The sequence below is a fragment of the Lactuca serriola genome, chromosome 8 (genome assembly GCF_051521515.1).
Source record: "Lactuca serriola cultivar US96UC23 chromosome 8, Lser_US96UC23_V15, whole genome shotgun sequence".
NCBI classification, from domain to species: Eukaryota; Viridiplantae; Streptophyta; class Magnoliopsida; order Asterales; family Asteraceae; genus Lactuca; species Lactuca serriola.
In genome coordinates, this window is record NC_136415.1 from 197,726,272 (window position 1) to 197,750,338 (window position 24,067).

The 24,067-nt window shown below is 33.3% G+C and overlaps 1 protein-coding gene across 1 annotated transcript; it reads left to right on the forward strand.

Annotated features, from left to right (window-relative positions):
• Positions 1–14,683: 14,683 nt before the first annotated feature.
• Positions 14,684–18,828, forward strand: LOC145065732 (DNA-directed RNA polymerase subunit beta, putative (DUF630 and DUF632)). Its single transcript, XM_079012791.1, has 4 exons — positions 14,684–16,340; positions 16,494–16,657; positions 17,377–17,600; positions 17,750–18,828. The coding sequence occupies exons 1-4, from the start codon at positions 14,918–14,920 to the stop codon at positions 18,474–18,476; spliced, it is 2,538 nt and encodes an 845-aa protein (XP_078868917.1). The 5' UTR covers positions 14,684–14,917; the 3' UTR covers positions 18,477–18,828.
• The last annotated feature ends 5,239 nt before the right edge of the window (positions 18,829–24,067 follow it).

The following is a 24,067-nucleotide window of genomic DNA, read 5'->3' on the forward strand; positions in this document are numbered from 1 at the left end:
GTCAGAACTGCTTCGACCATTCCTAGGTCTGGCCTTCCTAGGCTGATCCATCACGTGAAGTCCTCATTTCAGTGCTCATGATACACCATATGATTCATAATTTGCATTTTGACCTAAGGCATAAGGATTCCAATCCAAAACCTTCATCAATTCCCGAAATGCACAGACATGGGACATTCTGGACCTCCATATGTCCCAACACAGGGTTACAATCGTTTAGGGGACTAGGGTAACATTCAATCTAATCACAAAAGGGTTCCATAAACCCTAATTCCATAATCACATCAACATAGCGGAGTATACTCGAATTCTTACCTGGATGATGTATCCTCTGTGTCCCCAATCCTCAGAATGTGACTCCCTTTCTGCTCCTTTAGCCAATCCCTTCTCTTCCTTGCACAACCACTCTTCTATAATCAACAATGGCCTATAATCCTTGCTCCAGATGCACACAATCGATTTAGGGTTCTTCTTAGAAGGCTAAAATGAACAATGACGGCCAATGAGTGCCTCTTATACGTCCCAAACCTGAACGGTTAGGGTTTTCGCCAAACAGCGCAGACTCGCCGAGTCCATATCTGGACTCGTCGAGTCGAGTCGCGAACCCGCGACCAGGTCTGCGATCCTACTCGGCAAGTCTAGGCTCCAACTCGCCGAGTCCCCTCTTAAAACACCCCAGAAACATAATTATTACAATACTTGTAATTCCGGGCTGTTACACAACCTGTAGGTGTTTGTGAACGATGTGTTCACCGGTGTACTCCATCCCCCACATGGTTACCTTTAGGACATTTATTGCTGAGGAATCCCTTTAGCAGTAGTGTCCATCCCGATGATGATCCTTAGGCTAGGTCCCTCATGATAGGTGTTTAGGGACGTAAAGTGAGGATAACAGGAATGGGTAATCGGGTTATTGTTGATTGATGAAATTAATAAACTTATTTATTGTGGGTTGAAAACCCTATGTGCTCACCAGGCTCCCCAGCCTGACCCACTCAGTTTCTTGTATTACAGGTAGTGGCGCATGAGCATAGATGTGATGTTTTGGGATGAGGGATTACGGATATAGGCTTGTAGATACGAAATAATGTAGTAAGGCATATATTGTACTGTTTATGCTTTTGATTTGTATCAAACATGACATCCCAAGTCTTTTAATGAAATACATTTCCTTGGAAATGTTTTTGATAAATCTTTTTCATATTTTGTTTTGGGACAAATTCCGCAAAACTATTATTTAAAATGTTACTCTAATTTTCAAACAAAGCATAAACAAAATCGGTCTTTTCTGGCCGTGAAAATGGGGATGTCACATGCTCTTATACCAATTGTTAAGAATAAATCTTGAATGATCGATTAGATTCAAACAGGTAAATGAATCAAGAACACAGAATGAAGATCAAATATGTCGAATGATTAATAATCACAGCCTTAGAAGAGCTCGATGAAGAACCTCTACTGTAAAGGTTGTGTAGGGTTTACAAACTTAGACGATTACAAGATATGGTTCATGCATGCACATTAAATAATAAAACCCTAATAATACTTAACGGGTTGACAGGCCCAACCCGATATACAAATGGACTAAACAATACAAACTCAATGACGCAATACAAATGACCCAACACCTGGAAAAATAGATGACGTAAAATCACACAAAATATAATTAGATTAAAAACGAGGCCAGTTACAAGTAGTGCATGTCGGGGTATAGAGGTATCGTCGAAGGTATGAAAGTGTTTGAAGTCTTCGAGATACAATCAAATGAAAATTATCATTTTAATCAATAGAAAAAATGATAGGCCAATATATATATATATATATATATATATATATATATATATATATATATATATATATATAAATTTCACCTATATTTTTATTATCTTAATTGAAGAATGGGAATAACTGTTTTATGTATTTTTGACTTGTTCTAATCATGTCGTATGAATAGTCTTTATATGGTACATGTTGTGGGTTGAATGTTTAGACTGTGTGATGATGTTGAGTACTTAAAAGTCATCATCACTTTATTGTGTTTGTTATCTATGTATATACACATTCAGAGAGTATGAAAGAGAAAGAGAGAGAGAGAGAGAGAGAGAGAGAGAGATTTATTCTCGAGTTTATGATGTATAAAATTGTTTCAATCTAGTAAACTCTATCATTGTTATAAGCTTTTAGTCTTTCTGATTGTCGATTTAATAGTGTCTTTGTCAAAATATTATTCCTAAATGTTTTATCAAGTTTTTCTTCATAATCTTTGTTATTAAAAGTATAATTTTATGTATATAATTTATGTTTTGTATGTATTTAAAATCTTTTTTATTCAAAGTGTTGCAAAATTATTCTGTGGCTTGAGGACGTGTCAAACTGTATACATGGAGGAGTCAAAATTGTTCTTTGACAAAGGGATAACATGGGTCGATTGAGGATATAGTGGTTTGTGGAGGTAATGTCTTTAGGGACATCCATTGGTGTGACAACCCAAATTCTATTCCGTTATATATATTCCGTTTCCGCTAACGGAATACGTCATTTTATAAAAGCTCCGAAATTTGGAGTCGTCAAATAAATAAATATTTATTTATTTATTTATATTTCATGTGATTATTATTTTAGTAAAATAAATATAACTCGTTAATGTTATTTCCATTTAACGAAATAAAGTTATATTATTTTTCAACCATTTAACCCGGGTAAAAAGTTTAAACCCTGTTAAACTTTAGCATCGAGTAGTCGTATACCGGGTGCAATACCCGAGGCCTATATAAGGAAGGTGGAACACTTCCTTGAACTCTTTTACCACTCAAGCTCCACTCTCTCACTACTTTCTCTCTCTAGCTCGTTCCCGACTCCAAAAACCGCAAATTCCGCCTCCAAAACGTAAGATCTTCTACCCTAACTCGTTCTAAACATCATTTATGGTTACATTAGCTCAAAAATCACACAATATGGCCATTAAAAGGGAGTTTACGGCCTAAGAATCTCCTTAGGCCGTAAACACCAAAAAGAGTGCCAAAAGTCCCGATTTTCCTTCTTTTGAGCTTAGATACTAGTTAGGGAATTTACCTAGGGGTGTTTAATCATCAAAACACAAATTTTTAGGGCATAAAAGAGGGTTTACGGCCCAAGCACATGCTTAGGCCGTAAACACCCTTTCTCCATGCAAAAATGCCCCAAACACACTTCCAAATCACGTTAGACTTGAGATATGACCTAGGGAGCTTCCATTTCGAGTTTGGGACAATTAAACAACATCATTTGAGGGGTAAACTAGAGTTTACGGCCCAAGCATATGCTTAGACCGTAAACTCCCCCAAACCATGTCAAATGATAGTTTAAGTCCCCAATAAGGCCCTATACCTTCACTAGAAATTGTTGGAAATGAAACAAGGACCTTAAAATCAAAGATTTGGGGGTACACAAGAGTTCACGGCCTAAGCCATGAATTTTATGGTCGTAAACTCCCAAGGAGTGGCCTTTGGGCCGTAAACTCCAAGGGAGTAAACTCTTGGACCCTTAGACACCCCCCTTTGGCCTTGAAAATTTCCCTAGAACCACTTCTATATGCATATGAGACTAGAAAGCATTCAAAAACACTCCTCCCATGAGTTTACGGCCGTAAACTCATGGGGGATGTGGCCTCCCAACCGTAAACTCACTTAGGGTGGGTTTTAGGAGAATAAACTCCAAGGTGAGGTCATACACTCCTTCCATACAACTCATTAACCTTCTAGCACTCAACCATAAGACCTTTAATCAAGTTAGGATGTTTAAATGTTTTAAATTGAATATAAGTCACTAATTACTTGTAAAACATATATCTTATATGTTACTAGGGTCTTAAAGGGTGTACAAGTCCTTACTTGACACCAAATGCTCATCCGACACATTCACCCGATTTACTCGTTTCAAGTAAGTTCATACCCCTTAATGAACCTTTCCAACTGTTTTTACATGTTTTAGGGGGGCGGGGGGATACAAGTCAAATGTACAATTTATGGAAATCAATCACATGTGATTTACAATTCATAGTACAAATCACATGTGATTTATCACTATGCTTTATAAAAGAATTTTACATTTTTACAACTGCTTTGAGAACAAAACTATTTTCAATATCTAAATCCATTCTCTTGTTAAATTGTTATTAAATTATTTTCAAACTGTGTTTAAGTTACTTTTCTTATAAAAATGTATCTACACTAATATATTTATATAAGTAAGACTTGAAGGACTTAGGACCGATAGCTCGCCTTATTTCCTGTTCTTGTTTGATGTGGTCTTAGGGTATTTGTTATCCGTCCGACTGTCGTTGATTTCTTAGTTATATATCATATATATTAGTGTTAGATATGAAAGTCTTCATACCATACACTACCTTTGTTATTCAAAGGCCAGAAACCATACACTTTAGTAGCTATAATAGGTATAGCTAGGACCACTACTAGTTACCTCTATTATTGTTATACTCACAATAATGGCTATTACGACAAGTTAATACACGTATAAGAGAACACTCTAAGAACTATACAAAAGATTACTATACTATAATACCAAAGAACACATGAATCCAGAGTATAACACATTATCTCTCTATAAGACACTCTACTACGCCTACACTATGTGACCAGGGCTTTCCGGAAGGAAGGCATCACTATACGTATAGATCTATACGGGAAAGACACTATTACATCCCAACTGCTAGCTACAGTTCGAGCCGGCTAGGCTCAGGGGTGACACTACTTCACTACACTACGCATGACCGGGAAGGTCATCGGGTTCTCTACTGCTACATCAGTCTGGTCACCTGAGGGGTTACCCTCTTTACCCAACATAATACACTAAGACTTGAGTCTAAACTAACCTCCCGAAGTAAGTAAATATAAATTACTAACGGAAGTATGCACTACTACTACTGACAACAGTCATAACTTTTCCTTATCCATACTACATACTGGAGATTTACTACTATACTTTTACATCTAAAGGTTTTGAAGGATAAAACTTACATGCAATGTAAAGGATTTCACTTACAATGTACTTTCTGGAAAATATAGGATTTTCTTGGGTTTTCTACTACTTATAAACATAAATTACAACTTTTCATACTATAAGTTTTAAAACATTTTATACATCAACCACACTAAATTCTTATGAACTCACCAGCTTTATGCTGATACTCGTTTTCAAAATAACTTGTATCCTCAGGTCAAAGATAGACAGGTACAGGTGCAACATTTTGGAGAAGATGGAGCATACAAGATCCATCTCTTATTTTTGTTATATTTTTGGTGTCTATTGAAACTTTACAGAACACGCGTGTATTTAAACTCACTATGTAAATGAAATGGTTGTATGTTTCTTGTTTTTACTATTATGCAATTGTGATGATACTGTACATGACGTCCTCGGTCCATCCCGAAACGTATTCCGCCGTTATCGGTTTTGGGGTGTGACAATTGGTGACTTGCTTTATTACCAATTAGGTTTGGTGGTCTGGGGTTGTACTCATCAGGAGAGGCTTTCTCGTATGCTTTTGTGGCCTCACGGTCCAATCGTTGGTGTTACAAGACCACATCTTATGGGATAGTGGCATATGTGATATGGATTTTGATTATGTTGCTCCTGTATCTTGTCTCTGTGATACAATTTTAGGCTTTCACTTCAACGATTTCACTAATAAGGCACATCGCCCCTCCTAAAGCCCAACATGCATTAGCGAGTGCTATTTTTAGTAAACTTTCTCAAGATATGGAAGTACTATTCGACATGACTTTTATACATATATATATATATATATATATATATATATATATATATATATATATATATAGTTTTTTGAGTTTCTATGAGCACCACATGCTCAAGATCTTTGTATGGCTATCTTTATAAATGGTATTGGCCAACATATGTCGATAGTAGAGTATCGTGTTATCCTCAAGTATAGCGTTAGGATTCTATTGTTTCTGGTTGACGGGATATATCCACTTTGTCGCAAGGCATGTTTGAAGTCTTTTGGAAAGCATGCGATAGATTGTAATGCTTTCGGATTTCAAGTAACAATACGATGTTGTTATAGATGTACTTTTTTATCCAATTCTCCCGATTCGTATTCTTTGGACAAAAATGAAAAAATGGTCCCTGTGTTTGTCAAAATTATGTGTTTTTAGTCCAAAAAGTTTTAGCGGTGCGTGAATGGTCCAATTTTGGATATTTTTAGTGATTTTGGTCCCTATCTGCTTGAAAACACTATTATACCCTCCTGATTTTCTTTTTCCTTTTCTTTTAATTAATTTATTATTCATTATATTATAAAAAAAAGAAAAAAGAAAAATATAATTTACTTTAAAATATTATCATTCATCCTACACTCACAACCACCACCAGGATTACAATCAACCACCACACCGCCTTCGTCCAAAATGACTACCGATCAAACAAAAAAGGGGCTAAATCAAAACCAATAAAAAATAAAAATCGACAAAGTGAAGATCTGGAGGTACCGAATCAAATTGATTTCTGTAAACTCAATTTCATCTATGTAGTTTATTTCAAGGTTGGTTAATGAAATCAAAGAAGTATATGATTTTCACTTAATTAAATTGAAGCTGAAATCAAAGCAAAAATCGATTCACTCGATTGGGTCACCAGAATCGGAGCTAAAATTAGATTTGAATCAAGAAAAAAATGTATGTATGTCTGTGTGTGTTATGTTCTTGGTTCAACAAAATCCTTCATTCATATCTGCCACCCAAATCGGAGCTGATGAACAAGCATGATCGTATCCCCTCCACTGTTCTCTGGTTCTCATTCTCCTATATCTTATGACCACTCACTGAAACCTGACTTCCAATGGACGACAATGACCACCCATCGATTACCACCACCGGCTGCTATCACCGTCCGCCGCCATCACCACCGACTACCACCACCGTTCCCCACTACCATCCACTGCCAACTATCACCATATACTCGCTAACCACCTTCATTTCTCTCACCCTTACCCCATCTCTCATTCATTAATCCGGGAAAAGTTAGCTAGCGAACACCACACCATCGTTTGACACCGTTATCTGTCGGCACCCACCCCATCCCTACTGTCCTCTCTCTCCTCCTGTCTCACCGAAAACCATTAACAAAGATGAAAACCACAATTAGTAGCTCCCTTTATTGCCCAAATCTAAACCAAGTGTCAATAAATCATACTCGGTGCCCAAATCAATGCAAAGGGGGCTCAAACCCGGAAATTAAACCCTACACCCAACGATTAGGGTTTCAATCGCCACCACTACCTTTTAATGATTAGGGTCTTCGATTTGGACTGAGAATGGTACACATTTGGATTCCGACAAGCAGATATCTTTATCGATGAAAGGAAAGCCTAAGGTTTTCTCCACCTCTTTGTCTCATTCTTCTACTGGTACAAGTGCTGGAGAAGACAAAGGGAAGAACCCAGAAGGGGTTTGATGGTGGTGGTTTGAAAATGACGATGGTATGACAGGTGATAGTGCCTAAAAATGGGTCTAACGGTGGTGGATCTTGAGGGGGACGATTTATGGCTGTCGGAAGATTCTTTGGTCTTGGAATGCACCGTGGGTTTTTTTTTTTTTTTTTTTACAGTAGATAAAGGTATAGGAGAAGTGATAAGAGGGGTGAGTGGGTAGGGTTTTTGTTTTTTATTTATTTTTAATTAGAATAATAATAAAATAGTTTAAAAAATTAAAAAGAATAATTTAAGGGCATATTCGTCTTTTCAGGTAGGGTATGAACCAAAACCACAAGATAATGTGAACCATAGGAACCAAAAGCACACAAGGTATCCGAAATTGGGCCAATAATACACCACCAAACTTTTGTGGACCAAAATCATAGATATTTGACAAGCACAGGGACCATTTTTGCAATTTTGTCTATTCTTTGACCAAAGATAAATTATGGAAGGAATGGAACATTATATATTTATTCTCTGTTCCCCGATAATATCGCGTATATTACTATACTAGGTGTGAGACCCATGTATTACATGGGTTTAATTAAAAAAATAAATATGAAATTTTAACAATTTCAAAAGTTTGAATTTATAAGAAAAATGAGAAAAACTTTAAATTATTATAATTAATGAGACTTTAATGTATTGAATATATTAAATATATAAACCCTTTTTAATAAATACTTTACATATATATACTACCTTACACATTAAATGTGGAATTTCTAATAAATACTTTACATATATACTACCTTACATATTAAATGTGGAATTTTAATTTAATAAAATAAAAAATACAATAAAATGACAAGTGGAAAATAGAAAATTTAAAAATTCTAGAAAATGCCATGTGTCCAAATGAAGAAGAAGAAGACATGTAGCAAAAAACCTTCATTTATTATAGGAGACTAGTTGTGAAACCCGTATATTATACGGGTTAACTAAAACATAATATTAAACAGGAACGATTAAATGAAAATTTTATTTGAATTTGAAATATGAAATAAGTGAAAATTATGAAAAAAATGCAAAAAATAAATTAATTAAAATTATGTGTTTAATTGTTAGACCCGTGTACTAAACGATTTATTATAATAAAATATTAAATACAAATGTTTAAAATGTAAATTTATTTGAAATTGAAATTGAAATTTCAAATTTGAAATTTGAAAATTGAAATTAATAGTTATTATAGTAGGTTTAATTTATGGAAACTAAATTAATGATATAGTGGAAATGAATAATAAAGTAATTGACAAGTGGAAAATAAATATATTTCAAAATTATGACAAAATGACATGTGGCCAAATAAATGAGAGAATGACAAGTGGCAATAACATTTTCATTTATTAGGGTAGATAGTTAAATATTTAAAGACATAAAGAAAAATTTTGCAATATTAGCAATGCATTATGATTATATAAAGCAAAAGGTGAATTATATATTTATTTTTAAATGCCATGACAACCTTTTATATAAAGTTTTAAAATAATTTTTATCGTAAGATTTAATAAAAAGAAGCTTGTAATAACGTTTTTAAGATAAATAAAAGATTGAAAACTTTAGATTTATTTTAGACAAAACTGCAAAATTGGTCATGTGATATTCAAAAAACTTTGGATAGGGTTCAAAAAGTTTACAACTTGCATGGATGGTCCAAAATCAAAGTATTCCTTTGGTTTTGGTCCTGAGAGTGTTGAAATGTCTATTTGACCCTTTTTATTTTTTTTTCTATTTTTTTATTTAGTTTAGTGTTTAAAAAATTATAAATAAAAAAATATATCACCCTACTCCTCTCCACAACTCCACCCACAATACCCCCTTCTCTCTCTCTCTCTCTATCTCTCTCTCTCTCTTCTTCTTCTTCTTCTTCTTCTTCTTCTTCTTCTGCTGCTGCTGCTGCTGCTGCTGCTACTGCAAATCAAAATGAAAAAAAAACTTCAATTTTTTGCTACAGATTACACTTCTTCTTCTTCTTCACCTGCAAATCACAAAGGAAAATAAAAAAAACTTGAGTTTTTTCTATAGATTACACACACAATGAGACCCCCAAAAACATGGTTCTTCAATTTCTTTTGCCAACCTTCAAGAACCAACTCATATTCTTCAATGATCAAACACAAACACCCCATTTTGAATCTCTCTCTTTCTCTCTCTCACGTGTTTCTCCTAAGCCCTAGATTAGTTCTCCTCCTTCCCTGTTATTACAATTGAAGATGGTAGTCGACTGTATCTACATCTTTTTTCTTTACTTTCCTTAATTTTTCCCAAAATAGAGAGTTAAGTGCGGGTATTCGTCTCCGATGAGACTTTCCAACGAATACAGGAGGAAGAGGATACAGGTCGATGTTGAATAGGAGGAAATGTGAGGGAGGACATGTAGTCGGCAGTCATTGTACCTCTCGATTTGGAAGAGTTGAGAAATCAAACCCAATCAAGACCCTGTCTCCCTTATTTGGTGTATACATATCTATAACCCTCTATCTTTATGTACTATTAATCTGGAACACATCAATTCTTCATCATCCAGATATCCAGCGTCGTCGGAGAAGTCCACTGTGAACACCTTCATCTACCACCGGAGATAACCTCCCTCGTCTTTGTCTCTCATCTAGTCAAATCAGTTATGGCTTCCAATCGATTTATCTATTTTCTAAAATGAACTAGAAATAATTGACTTTCAAACTATTTGGAAACAATCGATGTTCTCAAAATCAAAATGATAAACTTTGGGTGTGTCTTTATTTATTTGGATTTAGGTGTAATGGAGGGTGGGTTCTTGTGATACACACAATACTCTATATATATGTGTGTGTATGAGAGAGGGCGAGGAAGAAGAAGATTAAAGAGAGAGAGAGAGAGAGAGAGAGAGAGAGGATGAAGGGTGGAATTATAGGGTGGGACTTTTTTTTTAATATTTACAAAATAGAAAATATATAAAAAAAACAAAAAATAAATTTAAAGGGCAAAACAATCAATTCAAGTGCTCCATGAACCAAAACTACAAAAGTTTCTTAATTTTAGGACCAAAACCAAAAGAAAACCTTGATTTTGGACCATTCATGCAAGTTGGAACTTTTTGGACTATATCTAAAGTTTTTTGAATACCACAGGGACTAATTTTGTAGTTTTATCTTTATTTTAATTAATATTTATGATTTTTATTAAATGTTATTATTTTCTTAATTTGAAAAAAAAAATAGTAGACAATAATGACACCACATTTTATTCATAGACAAAAATTGACAAAGGTAATATGCTTATGACACCAAATTTTAATAGGCAAAGACATTCTATCCATTAGCCTTATAAAATACATGATTACTAGGTTATAACTAGTAGAAACTATAATCGGTATATTTAAAATTTTTATATAGATAAAAAATAATAAATATAAAAAAAAAAACCAAGATATTCAGGACTGTAAGTAATTATGAATTAATTTGTTAAACAAAATAAACATTAGAATGTTATTATAATATATTTTTGTATTTTTAAAATTTGAATTAAATTTTATTTGTTACAAAAAAAAAATAATAAAAATCATAGAAAAGTATCAGTGTCAAAGAGATATTTTATAAAACTAACATCGATCATTTTTAAAAAAATAGATTTTATGATAAATCAGTAAATATCGATTATTTTACTATATTTCCATATTTGTTGATATTTTGTGGCTATCCATTAACAAGTTAGAAGCAAGTAATAAAACAGGGACCATAAAATATACTCTGTTGGTAGTCCAATCTAAAGAAGTTATGATTTTGAATGAAGTGAAAGTTGAAGTCTTAAAAAGAAACATGAGTGTTAAATCAAAAGAAGTTATAATTTCAAAGGCAGTCAAAGTACAAGTATTTAAAGCTAACTTGAGTTGAAATGACAATTCTACCCGTATGACTCCAAATTGATCAAGTAGTAGTAGTGGTAGAATTGAAGTGGGTTATGAGTTGTGACTGAACGTCAAAGTTGGGTTCCATGTCAACAACGCAGACGCACGGACGCAAGCACCAACAACTCGAGCGTCCAACAAATTTCTCATTTACACCACTATACTTAATTGTTTTATCACTTTCATCCCTACACTTTATTGTACTGACTGATACAAATCATTACTTTAGCTATCAAAGGATATCTCTTTTGATTTTTGAATTGATATATTATCCTTTACATATATTATACTAATAAATAGAATCAATACTAAAAAACTATCGAAATTCTTTATACAAATATGCCAAAGATCAGAACCTTGAACCTATATAGAGTTAGGTTGATATGAGACGGTCTAATTTTATGAAAATTTGAGACACATTTTTTTTTTATTTTTTTTTTAATTTTTTTTAGTTAATTTAAGTTCCGAAAATAATATTTAAAAAAAGAATTTTTGGATTTTTCTATTTATTTTGCATTTTAAAATTATTTTTTTAGAATATGTACAGTGTAATATTGTATTAGAATATTTCACGTATTTAAAAAAAAACGAGATTTTTTTTTTATTTTTTTTAGTTAACTCAAGTTCCGAAAATAATATTTAAATTTTTTTTTAGATTTTCCATTTATTTTGCATTTTAAAATTATTTTTTAGAATATGGCGGTGTAATATTCCATTAGAATATTTCATGTATTTAAAAAAAAAAAACAAGATTTTTTTATATTTTTTAGTTAATTCAAGTTCCGAAAATAATATTTAAAAAAAGAATTTTTGGATTTTTCCATTTATTTTGCATTTTAAAATTATTTTTAGATTTGGTCTCACGGTTTCACAAAATTAGAATGGTCTCAAATGAACTTGAACATATATATATATATATATATATATATATATATATATATATATATATATATATATATATATATATTAAGGGTAAGTTAATATCAAATGATTTCTAGTCTATTCGTATCAGTTCTTGCCTTTTTTTTAAGGTTGATAAATCAAGTCTTGTCCGAGCCAAATATGAAGTTATGAAAAGTTTAAAAATATAATAGATTTAACGGTTTTAAAAAAACACACATTTTGCTTTTTAGGTCATTTATCTTTTAATTGTATCAAATATGTCACCAAATATATATATATATATATATATATATATATATATATATATATATATATATATATATATATATATATATATTCATGACACAAGACACTACTGTTATAGATTTCATATGGCTAAATTGATTAATAATCCTACATGTGATCACTGAGACATTCAATATGACATCTTTGTCCATCTAGATTTGCATGACATTATGATTGCGTCCATCGTGAAATCTGATATAACATAATTACCTGATTTATACTAGCCAATGCAGAAAATGTTTAATGACATATTAAATACAAACCATATGAATAGTGGCCTACCGGTGAAACAATATGGGGGATGTGGATGGTATCACATCTATTCGATTCTATTCTAGTTGTTGTCCTTTGCTCATATGGCAATGATGGTTCATTTATGGTAACTCCAGAGCATCATGCATAACTTTATGTTCACACGTGAGATTAGTCGTGGTGAGCGTAAGCTGACCCAAACATCCTCGCTAAAGAAGACTTTTTTTTCAAAATAAAAATAAAAATAAGTGATTTAAAGAGCAAATTCTGTGTAGTTGGTTGTTATTTTAAGACATTAACCCTTATAACTAATTATAAGTATATCTAATTGATGGTTCTTAAAATTAATATTTTTCAATTTAAACAATATAAAAGAGAGAGTATATTGTGTATTTTCGGATGATATGAGTGAATTATACAAATGATTACCTTAACATCAAACTAAGATGAGCAACTACTAATGATTATTATTCACTTTTTGAGGATAAACCTAGTTAAATTACCACTATTTTATCATGGGTTCAAAGATTATCTGAATTTATTTATTATGACTTATACATAACATAATTAGTGGCGGACCCGAATATGGTGACAGGGCATCACATATAATTTTATAGGTTGCATGTTGGAAAAATTATACTACTCTAAAAAAGTTTTTAATAAGTCAAATTTTTCGAGGGGTAACACGGGTTACCTCGGGCTCCCTATAAGACCCCGCTGAACATAATTATGTGATTACGAAAAGAGATATAACACGTGTATATGATGTTTGGAAAGGAAATTTTCATATATATTTGTCATTACGTGACTTAAAATTGAAAATCTAAAAAAGTTATTTTTACTGTTTAATCATGTTCCACTTTTCCTTTTTTCTCTTTATTTTCATTGTTTTCAACTATGAAACATAAGCATGATATTATGATTGCTTTGATAAGGTTACCATTATCAAGTTTGGTAGTTGTCATAATCTTATAAACGATAGAATTGACAAATTCCTTTTTAATAAAATGTTTCTTCCATTAGTTATACGTAAATCACAACAATAACAATTACATTAATTAGATCCTATATAAATAAAGTGAAGGAGATATGATGGTCTTTAGCTCTTGCCATAAAGAAACCGTTTCGTATAAGACCTCCAACAAGCAAAACTAAGTATACAAATATAAAATACTAGTTTATAACCCGTGAAAACCACGATTACAAAATTAATTAAATATTTATAGTAAAAAATTCAAAATTATGAATCAATTATTTTAAATAAAATTTTAAATACATTATTAATTAAGAGATTTTTTTATTAGTTATGTAAAATTATAGTTATTGATTCAAATAAATATATGAAATTAATTTATCATACATATTAGACTCTTTTTATTTGTGAACTAATGAAAAAAATAATATAAAATTTAAAATTTAAAATAAAGAATAAATAGATTGATAAATAACATCATATTAATTAGAAGGTTTAATGAATTTAAAATAGAGAATTAATAGAATGACAAGTGGCATCATATTAATTATATTAATTAGAAGTTCTAATATTATAATACTTTGGCAAAAAGACTACTGTTTTATTAGTATAGAGATAAATAAGTACAAAATTCTAGGAGTGTGCCCACGCTGAAAAATTCTACATTCAAAACGCTAGTTTGCAATGAATGGTACAGTAGAGTTTGTTTAAATTAAGAAACTTTAAATAAAATAAATCGTATACCACAACACTTTACCATAACAAATGCTAGTCAAGAAAGAGTTAAGGGACTTAATGGACATTTAGAATAGTAGAAGGGCAATAACTGTAACTTTCCTTAAAAAGGTATAGCCCCCTGTTTCTCTATACACACACACTCACGATGCCAAACCCCTTCTGCAATCTCTCTCTCTCTCTCTCTCTCTCTCTCTCTCTCTCTCTACAAACCGACGATATACTCCGGCTGTCAAAGATTCCTTATATCACTCTTCAAATCCCTAAATTCATTCCGCTAGGTTGTTCTTGATTTACCATTTGATTCCAATAGCTAAAGTCCTTGATTTTGTTTCACTTCTGTAATGATTTTTTAATTCCATTTGGTCAAGAGTCCAATTATTTTATGGGTTGTGTGGGTTCCAAGCCTGATGATTCGCCGGCGGTGGCCTTGTGTCGGAAAAGATGTCAGTTTCTTGATGAAGCAATTCACCAACGTTATGCTCTCGCTGAAGCCCATTTAGCTTACTTTCATTCCCTAAAATCCGTAGGTGATTCGCTCCACCATTTTTTTGATCTGCAGTACACCGCCGCAGGCGGTGGCGATGGCCTTTCGTCTCCGGTGCTCAACCTTCCTGATCAAAGGAAGGGGGATTCTTCTGGACTTCCGGCTCCGCCTGTTACCTCAGCTCCGGTGGTTGCGCAGCGTCATTCGCATTCGAATTCCGGTTCGTCTCATCTTCATTTCCATACCGATTCGGATGAAGATTCCGGCGACGAAGACGAATCACTTCATTTACACTCCGAGAACGGTGGCTCACCGCCTCTGCATCAACCGCGGTACGGCAATTTGAGTTACATCGATCAACACGAATCCCTAGAGGGTTCTTATCTTCCAACTGCGTATTCTTATTCTACGGCTGGTTATCCTCCCGCCGGTTATCCTCCGGCAGGATTTCCTCCCGCCGGTTACTCGTCAGGTGGTTACACAATGAATTACATGAAAAAACAACCGACGCCGTCTGTTCTATATCAGCAGAGACCAATGAGTTCGGAGCCTATACGTTACGGTGAAGCTTCCACCTCTTCATATTCTAGCAACAGTTACAATAATCAAAACCCTAGTACATACGCTTACAACAATGATTACTCTAATTACGGCGAATTTTTCGGTTCTTCTTCCCAACAACAACAACCGTACGCCGGTATTTCACCGCCTCCGCCAGTTTTACAGGCGGAAGCGTCGTCTTCAAATTCGAAACCTCCGCCTCCTCCTCCTCCACCGCCGAGCACCTCCTGGGACTTTTTGAACCCGTTTGAAACTTTTGAGGGCTTTTATCCTCCGTATACACCGAGTCGAGATTCTAAAGAAGTGAGGGATGAAGAAGGGATTCCTGATTTAGAAGATGAAGACTTATACCAGCAGGAAGTCGTTAAAGAAGTACACGGAAATCAAAAGTTCGTTGATGGCGGCGGCGGCGGCGGTGGTGGTGGTGATGGTCATAAAGACGGTGGTGATTCAGGTAGCGGGGATGGAAAGAAGGCTGCGGTGGTTGAAGAAAAGAGTGAAGAAAGAGCTGCTGCTGATCTCCATTACCGGAGTGTACCAAAAGTGGTGGCGAAACAAGATGATCCGGTGGAGTATGAGGTTCATGTGGTGGATAAAGAAGTTGATAATCAAAAAAAGCCATTAGTGTTCCAGAATGATTCCGAAATCGTGAAAGAACTCCAAACACAATTCGATCGTGCATCTGACTCCGGCAACGAATTATCCAAGATCCTTGAGGTCGGAAAAGTTCCACATAATCGCAAACATGTCGCCTATCAAGGTTCCATTTTTTCTCTCTCATATGCAATGATTAACTTCATATTTTCATCAATTATTCATCCCCTCTTCTTTAATAAAGCAATAATTCACAAGAACTATACTTTTTGTCTATGAAGGTTTGAGAAACCTAATAATCCACTGTTTAATTATGTAGTTCCATCCAAGATGTTGAATGTGTTCACCCCTTCATTAGCCCTAACGCAAGCAGATCCTGCTACTTTAGATACAGATGTTGATTTATTGACAAAATCCAAGAATCTTTCATCAACTCTACATAAACTGTATTTATGGGAGAAGAAATTGTTTGATGAAGTTAAGGTATGTATTTCAACAATCAAATGTCAAATAGTGGAAAGATTTTGAGTTAAATGCAAAGGAATAGCAATGTTATTGAAATACAATTATACAAAGCATTTTTCATTGCTATAATTGGATAGATTTTTCAAAGTACAATACTTTAATAAGAAAAGGATTGAAAGTACAATGTTGTAACTTGTAATAAACTAAAATAAAACTAGGGTGCTATAATACACAAACAAAATAAAAGGATGTTATTTTTCTTGCATATAGCCCTTTTGTGTTGTGTAACTATCATTTCATTTATAGTTTAATTACCTTTATAACCTGGAATTTATATTCTTCTTTTTATATGTCGGAAACTTTCAAATAAATCATATGATTCATGGGAATCCAGTATTCAGAATCCGATTTGTTTTTATTTCATATAAGTTATATGCTTGTGGGAATCTAAGCATTTAAATTCCAATTAATCACCTTTATAATGTGCTATTCATATTCTCATGTCCCATTGTTGGAAACTTTTAGAATAAGTTTTTTGAGTCTTATTTAGCCCAAACCTAATGCTTTATGTATTATCATGTATACATCATTCCGCTATCATACCTATTTACTACTTTCATATGGTAAAATGTGAAATGTTTCTTTTTTTGGCAAGTTTTTATGGTGTAGTTCAAAATTTTCCATTTGATTGTGATATTTGACAATAATGGGAAATTTTTGTGCTTCATATGGTATAGATTGAGGAGAAAATGCGGTTACTCCATGAAGAAAAGAAGCGAAGACTTGCAAGATTAGATGAAAAAGGCGCCGAGCCTCACAAAATTGATGCAACAAGAATTTTTGTTAGAAGTCTTTCGACGAAAATTCGAATCGCAATTCAAGTTGTTGATAAGATCTCGGACAAAATAAACAATTTGAGAGATGAAGAATTATGGCCACAATTAAACGACTTCATCGAAGGGTACTTTCTTCTTTTTCTAATTTTGTCAGAAAAAAAAAATCAATGACCCCACATGGTACTAGACTAGTCTAGCCTAGTCTGGTAAGTGTTGGGGTCCCACATCAGCTAGAAACAGTCTCATCTGTCTTCTGTGTGTATATTATTTTTAGGTTAACAAGAATGTGGAGATCTATACACGAATGCCACCATACTCAATGTCAAGCAATCACGGCCGCCAAGCGTATCGACGCGATCACATCTCAAAAACACGTAACCGACGCGAATCTCGAAGCCATACTGCAACTCGAACACGACCTTCTCAATTGGGCCATACGCTTCTCATGTTGGTTCGGTGCTCAAAAGGGTTTCGTGAGATCACTAAACGAATGGCTTCTAAAATGTCTAATGTACGAGCCTGAAGAAACCGTAGACGGGCCCGTCCCGTACTCACCCGGTCGACTCGGTGCACCGGCTATCTTCATAATATGTAACCAATGGGCTCAAGCCATGAACCGAATCTCCGACAAGGAAGTGGTGGACTCGATGCGGGAGTTTGCGGGGTCCGTTCTTCAGTTATGGGAACGGGATAAGGTTGAGATGAGGGAACGGGATAAAAGTATGGAAAGAAATGCTAAGAGTTTTGAGAAAGAGGATCAAAAGATTCATAAAAGATTACAAGTTTTGGATAAAATGATTGTGGATGCATCGGGTGGTGATAATGATAATAACGGGCTCTCGTTAGGGCATCTGGTTTATCAAAGTGAAACGAGTAAAAACGGGAGTTTGCAGACGAGTTTACAACGGGTTTTTGAGTCAATGGAACGGTTTACTTTGACTTCATTGAAAGCTTATGAGGAATTATTGCAACGGATACAAGAAGATAAACTTGCTCAATAGATTGTGAGTGAGCTACCAATAACTTCAAACATGGTTTTAAGTTGATTCAGAAGTTATTGTGCTAGAAGTGAAAAGTGTCATTATTTGTGTATGTATGATGAGCGGACCGGGCCCCACCAAGATGAGGTGAGAGGTGGTTACTTCAGTTTTGCAAGTGTATGTAGTTAGTATAGAGAAGAAGAAGGTGAAAGATCGATGGCTTTTAGTAGTAATATTTTGGTTCATAGAGGAATTGATTGGATTTGTAGTCACTTGTAATTGGTGTAGAAGATGGGATTGAATTGGTTTCATTTGTAGATGATTATTAACATGTTATATTAATCGGGCAACAAATTCAAAATAGTTAAACAAATTTGGATAGGATTGTGAAAATAGTTATTTGGGTTTGTTTAGATTTGAAATATATATAAAACCTAAAAGGCTAAAATATTGTTTCAAATTTGGAAAATAAAATTTGGTTTTGTATCGGAACTTATTGAATTGGAACTTGAAACAAGAACTGAACCTAACGTAAGCAATTATAGTATATTTTAATTTGCCTTTTTGTTTTGTTGATTTAGGTGGAGTTTTGTAACTGTTTATGTGAAGAGTTGGCTTTTATTATTTTGGGAAAAGCTAAAAGATTTGGTCAACTTTCGTATACCAAATTTTCCTTTCTCCCAAAAACTACTCCTTAGAATCTCTCAAGTAAATGAAGGTTTTCTTTTGGCTAATTGTCACATTTTCAATTCAATTTTTCGAATATCATGGTTATTTTGAATTAATTTTTTTTCTATATGTCATTTTTTTTGAGTTTTTCTATTTTATTAAATTTTATATAATATTTTAATGTAATAATTGTAATAAATATAGTAATAAATGGATATTAATTTCATTAATAAACTTACTTTTTAATTTTAAAATTCCTAAAATTAAAGTTCATTAGTTTTTTTCTCTATTTAAATTATTTGTTTAAATTTAAAAGACAAAAAATATTTTTATTATAATAATTCATTATTTTTCTTATTTTCTTGTAAATTCAAAGTTTTCAAATATTTTAACCTTTATATTTAACTTTTTTTTAAATTAACCCATATGTTACATGAGCCTCACAACTAGTATAATATATATTGCATGATATATAATTACATATGGTACTTGATGATACCATCATATTTTCATTTTTTTCTAATAAAACAGTCTAGTAATTTTTATCTTTTTGAAGCATTTTATTTGGAAAATTTTACCCAATTATTGTGGCAATATTCTCTCATTTTTTTCTTATTCTGATAGCGATGTTGTAATAGAAAGACATGGGATGGGAGGCTGCTAAACAAATCAAAAGTACATTGATATCTCTTGAATTTAATCTTATTTTCCGGTTTCTTCTTCCTTGTTTCATATTATTGAGATATCGAGTGTTATTGCTTTATAATATTTTATAAGCTTTATTAATAATTAAGCACACCTTAAAATTTTTTTTTGTCTCCAGATACAATATATTTCATTGTTAACAGAATTTTACTTCAAGTTTTAACTAATAAAATTTCTGTTAACAAGATAAATTTAAGATATATAGTTTGTGCCTTGTGGACCGGGATCTCTTTTGAATTATAGTTTTTAAATGGAAAAATAAACATGTAGAACTTATGTCTTGCTTATAGTTTGGGAGTGAAGAGAAAAGGTTACAAAAAGGAAATGGTCAAAAGTGATGATGAGGAGTTTCCAATTAAATTCCACCACATTGAAAAGCTATTCATTATTCTAATTCTTATCATTATATGCTACTAATTAAATATCATATTTTTGCTTAATTATATACTTTCCTTGATAGCGTATGCCAAATTTAATAATCCAATATTTATATGTATAGTTACTTGGATATTTCTTATTTGTTAAGTAATTTCTACTATTCCAAGCACTCTTTAATTATTCTCCAAGTGACATTCTAGGTCTAGCTAATTATGTCATATAGTATGTTGGGAAAGTCTAGCATGTTATATCGGGTTTAAATATAAGGAAATTAAGTAATCTAACCATTTTTAACGTGTATTTGAAAAAATAAGCATTTTTTATTGTAAAAATAAACATTTTATCCGGAATGGGTATTCTGGACCAAGAAAAAATATTTTTTTTTGACTAATTCCGGAATGGTATTCCGGACTAAAATTTCAAGAAAAAAAAACTTAAGAATTTCAAAAATAAGTCTGAAACCCAAAGAAAAATTCTGGAATTTCGAGAAAAATTTTGTTGTTTATTTAAATTTAACAAAAAGTTTAAGAAACGTATATGAACTATTTACGATATTAGTACAATAAATTAGCCATTTTATTAAAAAATTGATGACATTAACCATTTTGAAATGCAGCATTTGGAATCCCAAAATAAAATTAAAAAAGTTCTTTAAAGTTGAAAAAAAAAACTTCAGAATATGAACAGTATTCCGAAATTAGACATTCCGAAGAAAGTGGTTATTTTTCAAAATAATGAAAACTATGATTATTTTCTTTGAAATCTCATTTATAATGGTTAGTTTTTTCAATTTCCCTTAAATATAATAATAAAAATAATTTACATAAGTTACTCAAAACCATCTATAACATTCGAGATTAATAAGGTACTAATTATATTATTATTAGCTTAATGTATGGAATTGGTTTGGGCTTAGACCTTTGGGCCCTTATGATTGGGCTGAGAAGTGTCGTACGTGGGGCGTACTAGGGTTTGATCGCTATATAAAGGACATTATGCCTTTGGTCCAGCCTCCCTACCACCCTTAGACAGCCACCACGAAAACCCTAACCCATATTTATGTGTTCTTGTGATTTGGTAGCCACTTGAGAGCATTTTAGTGTTGTTTTGGTGTTTTGGAAGAGAAAGAAGTTCGAAGAAGGAGCAAGGATTCAAAGGGAGCTTGTAGATCCAGGAGATTAGCACCATTTCTGACTCATTTGAGGTATCAAGCTTTAAACTTGATCATTACATGCTTAGATTTTGTTGGAACCTGAAAGTGAACCTCTAGCAATCATAAGTACATATTCCGAAGGATGCTGATTCCGAAGATGGATATGATCTGGAAGCTGTCCGAAGCTGGTTAAAGGGAGTGAAGAAATTCAGAGAAGAGTGCATTCCGAAACTGATCCTTTTGTCCGGAATGCTCATCGATTCGGCACAAAGCTTCATCTCCGGAACATCACTTGTTTGGAATGAAGTTATTTTGTTTGTTATGTATTTATTACTTTTGTCTTGTATTTTGATGTGATGTTTCATAGGACTTAGTCTAAAGTTGTTTAGGACAATCAGAATGTCAGACTTATGCCTTTTGTCCGGTCTTATGTAAATATCAAGGTTAATTCGCTGTAACTTTGTCTCCTATAAAAAGGAGCATTCAATACAAGTCAATGACAGATCTTTCACTCTTACTTTGGCATTTTATTCTCTATCACATTTATAACATTCTTCTTGTTCCTCATTTATTAACTTTACTTTGATCACTATTTACTTGTCCTCATTTAATGTCTTGATGATTTGTTGAATTGATTATCTAAGACTTGACTGGTCTCTCCAGTCTCGACTTGAACATCCATTATTAAGCAGACATTGATTTCAAGCATTCACTCAAGGTGTGAATTCAAACCTTGTCCCTGCGCAAAGATCTTGATCTCACAATTGGTATCAGAGCTCGAGTAGTTGTCCTTTGAATCCATAAGATCAGATTATCGTTGGTTTGAATCTTCCTTGGAAATTCAACCATTTCTGTGTTAAGGATAAAAGTTCTTCTATATACCACTTAAGATCTAAAGATATCTTGACTTCAATGGCTGCTTCAAATCCTCAACAAATGATTTCAATGAAAATCGCAAATAGCGTTGGTGGCCCTACACGTGCCCCATTGCTAGTTGTGGAAGAATATGATCACTGGAAAGTTAGAATGGAAAGATTTTTACTAGCCAAAGAGAAAGGTGAACAAATTTGGATATCCGTCACACAAGGTCCTCATGTTCCTGTAAGAACAGTTGTAAGAGATGTAGCTGCTCAACTCATGAGAGAAGATGAAGTTCGGTCAGCTCCTCTAACTGCAGATGATATTGAGAAACTACATGCTGATCAAATCGCCTTCTCTGAAATGGTGTTTGGTGTTCCTCCATCACTCTTTGAGCACATCAAGTTATGCAAATCAGCCAAAGAAATTTGGGACACTCTACAAGATCTAATTGAAGGTTCAGAAAACATGAAGGATAAACGTCTCACCTCAGTTGTTAATGACTTTGACACCTGCACTACCACTCCAGGTGAATCTGTAGCCTCAGCCTCCAACCGATACTGAATCGTTATTAACAACATGACCGCTCACGGGATTGTTCGAACTCATCTCAAGTACAATCTCAAGTTCATTATGATGGGTTTTGGTCCTAAGAACATCCTATGTACTCATACAAACCCTAATGCTTGGATCTAGGTTTCTCTATTGTACATGCAAGTTATCCAAGACTATAAACCCTAATTTTAGCATTCAAGTAATCATATTAACATGAGAATAGGTTTAAGATGTTACCTTGATTGTTATGTAGCAATAACAATCCCAAATCTCCTTGTATTGACTTTGGAAGGCTTAGAGTCACAAGTGTCACTCCTCTAATGGTTCATAAACACCATAAGCAAGAGGATGAAGAGGAGAGAGGATGGAGGCTGCCCAAAACGTGTTCTAACCCTAGAAGAAGTCTTAGCCACGTTTTTGGGTCATAAGGGTCTTATATATAGTTAGGCAATTAGGGTTATCTAACAAGGAAACCCTAATTTGGATGCTTAAGCCCTAAGCAACCCATGGACTCCTTTAATTAGGGCCTTGGACGATTTCCTTATGGGCTTCCCCATAGAATTTGTCCACTCCTTAATTTAAGACAATCCATAGCCCAAATTACAATTATCTTATAATTACAATTCCAGTCCCTTAAGTTTAATTAATCTCTTTTAGTCACAAAACTAATTACCAATTAATTATTGACTAATATTAATTAAACAATATGATTTCTCCTTTAATATATTATTCTCATAATATATTAATAAATCATATTTAATCCTTTCTCTCCATAATTCATCCTATCAAGTTGCTTTGGTGAAGGCAACCCAAAAGGACCATGCACCATCGGGTCAAGTACATACCAAAATAGTTATGGACTTAGACACTAATCCAACAGTCTCCCACTTGGATAAGTCTAATAACTATTATGCGTATGACTTCAGATCCTGATCTGCAATCGTAGCTTTCCAAAGCCGCTGTTAACTCTGATCCTATCAGATACGCGTGTCCTTAGATAAGGGATCATATATTCCTCCATTCTAGACATCATATGAGATATGATTTCAAATCATTCTCTTTGTACTATATCTCGATTTCCTATTTATGATGACTGACTAATTGAACAAATCAAATTAGCCCTAGCCCGACCGAGCATTTACGTTTGTCATCACTAAATCATCGAGGGGCCCAAAGATATCGCTTTTATCCTACCTTGGATAAAAGGAACGGATAAACTTTGATACAATGCTTGCTTGCACTTACTCACCGAATCACACGCAACAATATGTTTTATAACACCAAGTTACTAGTG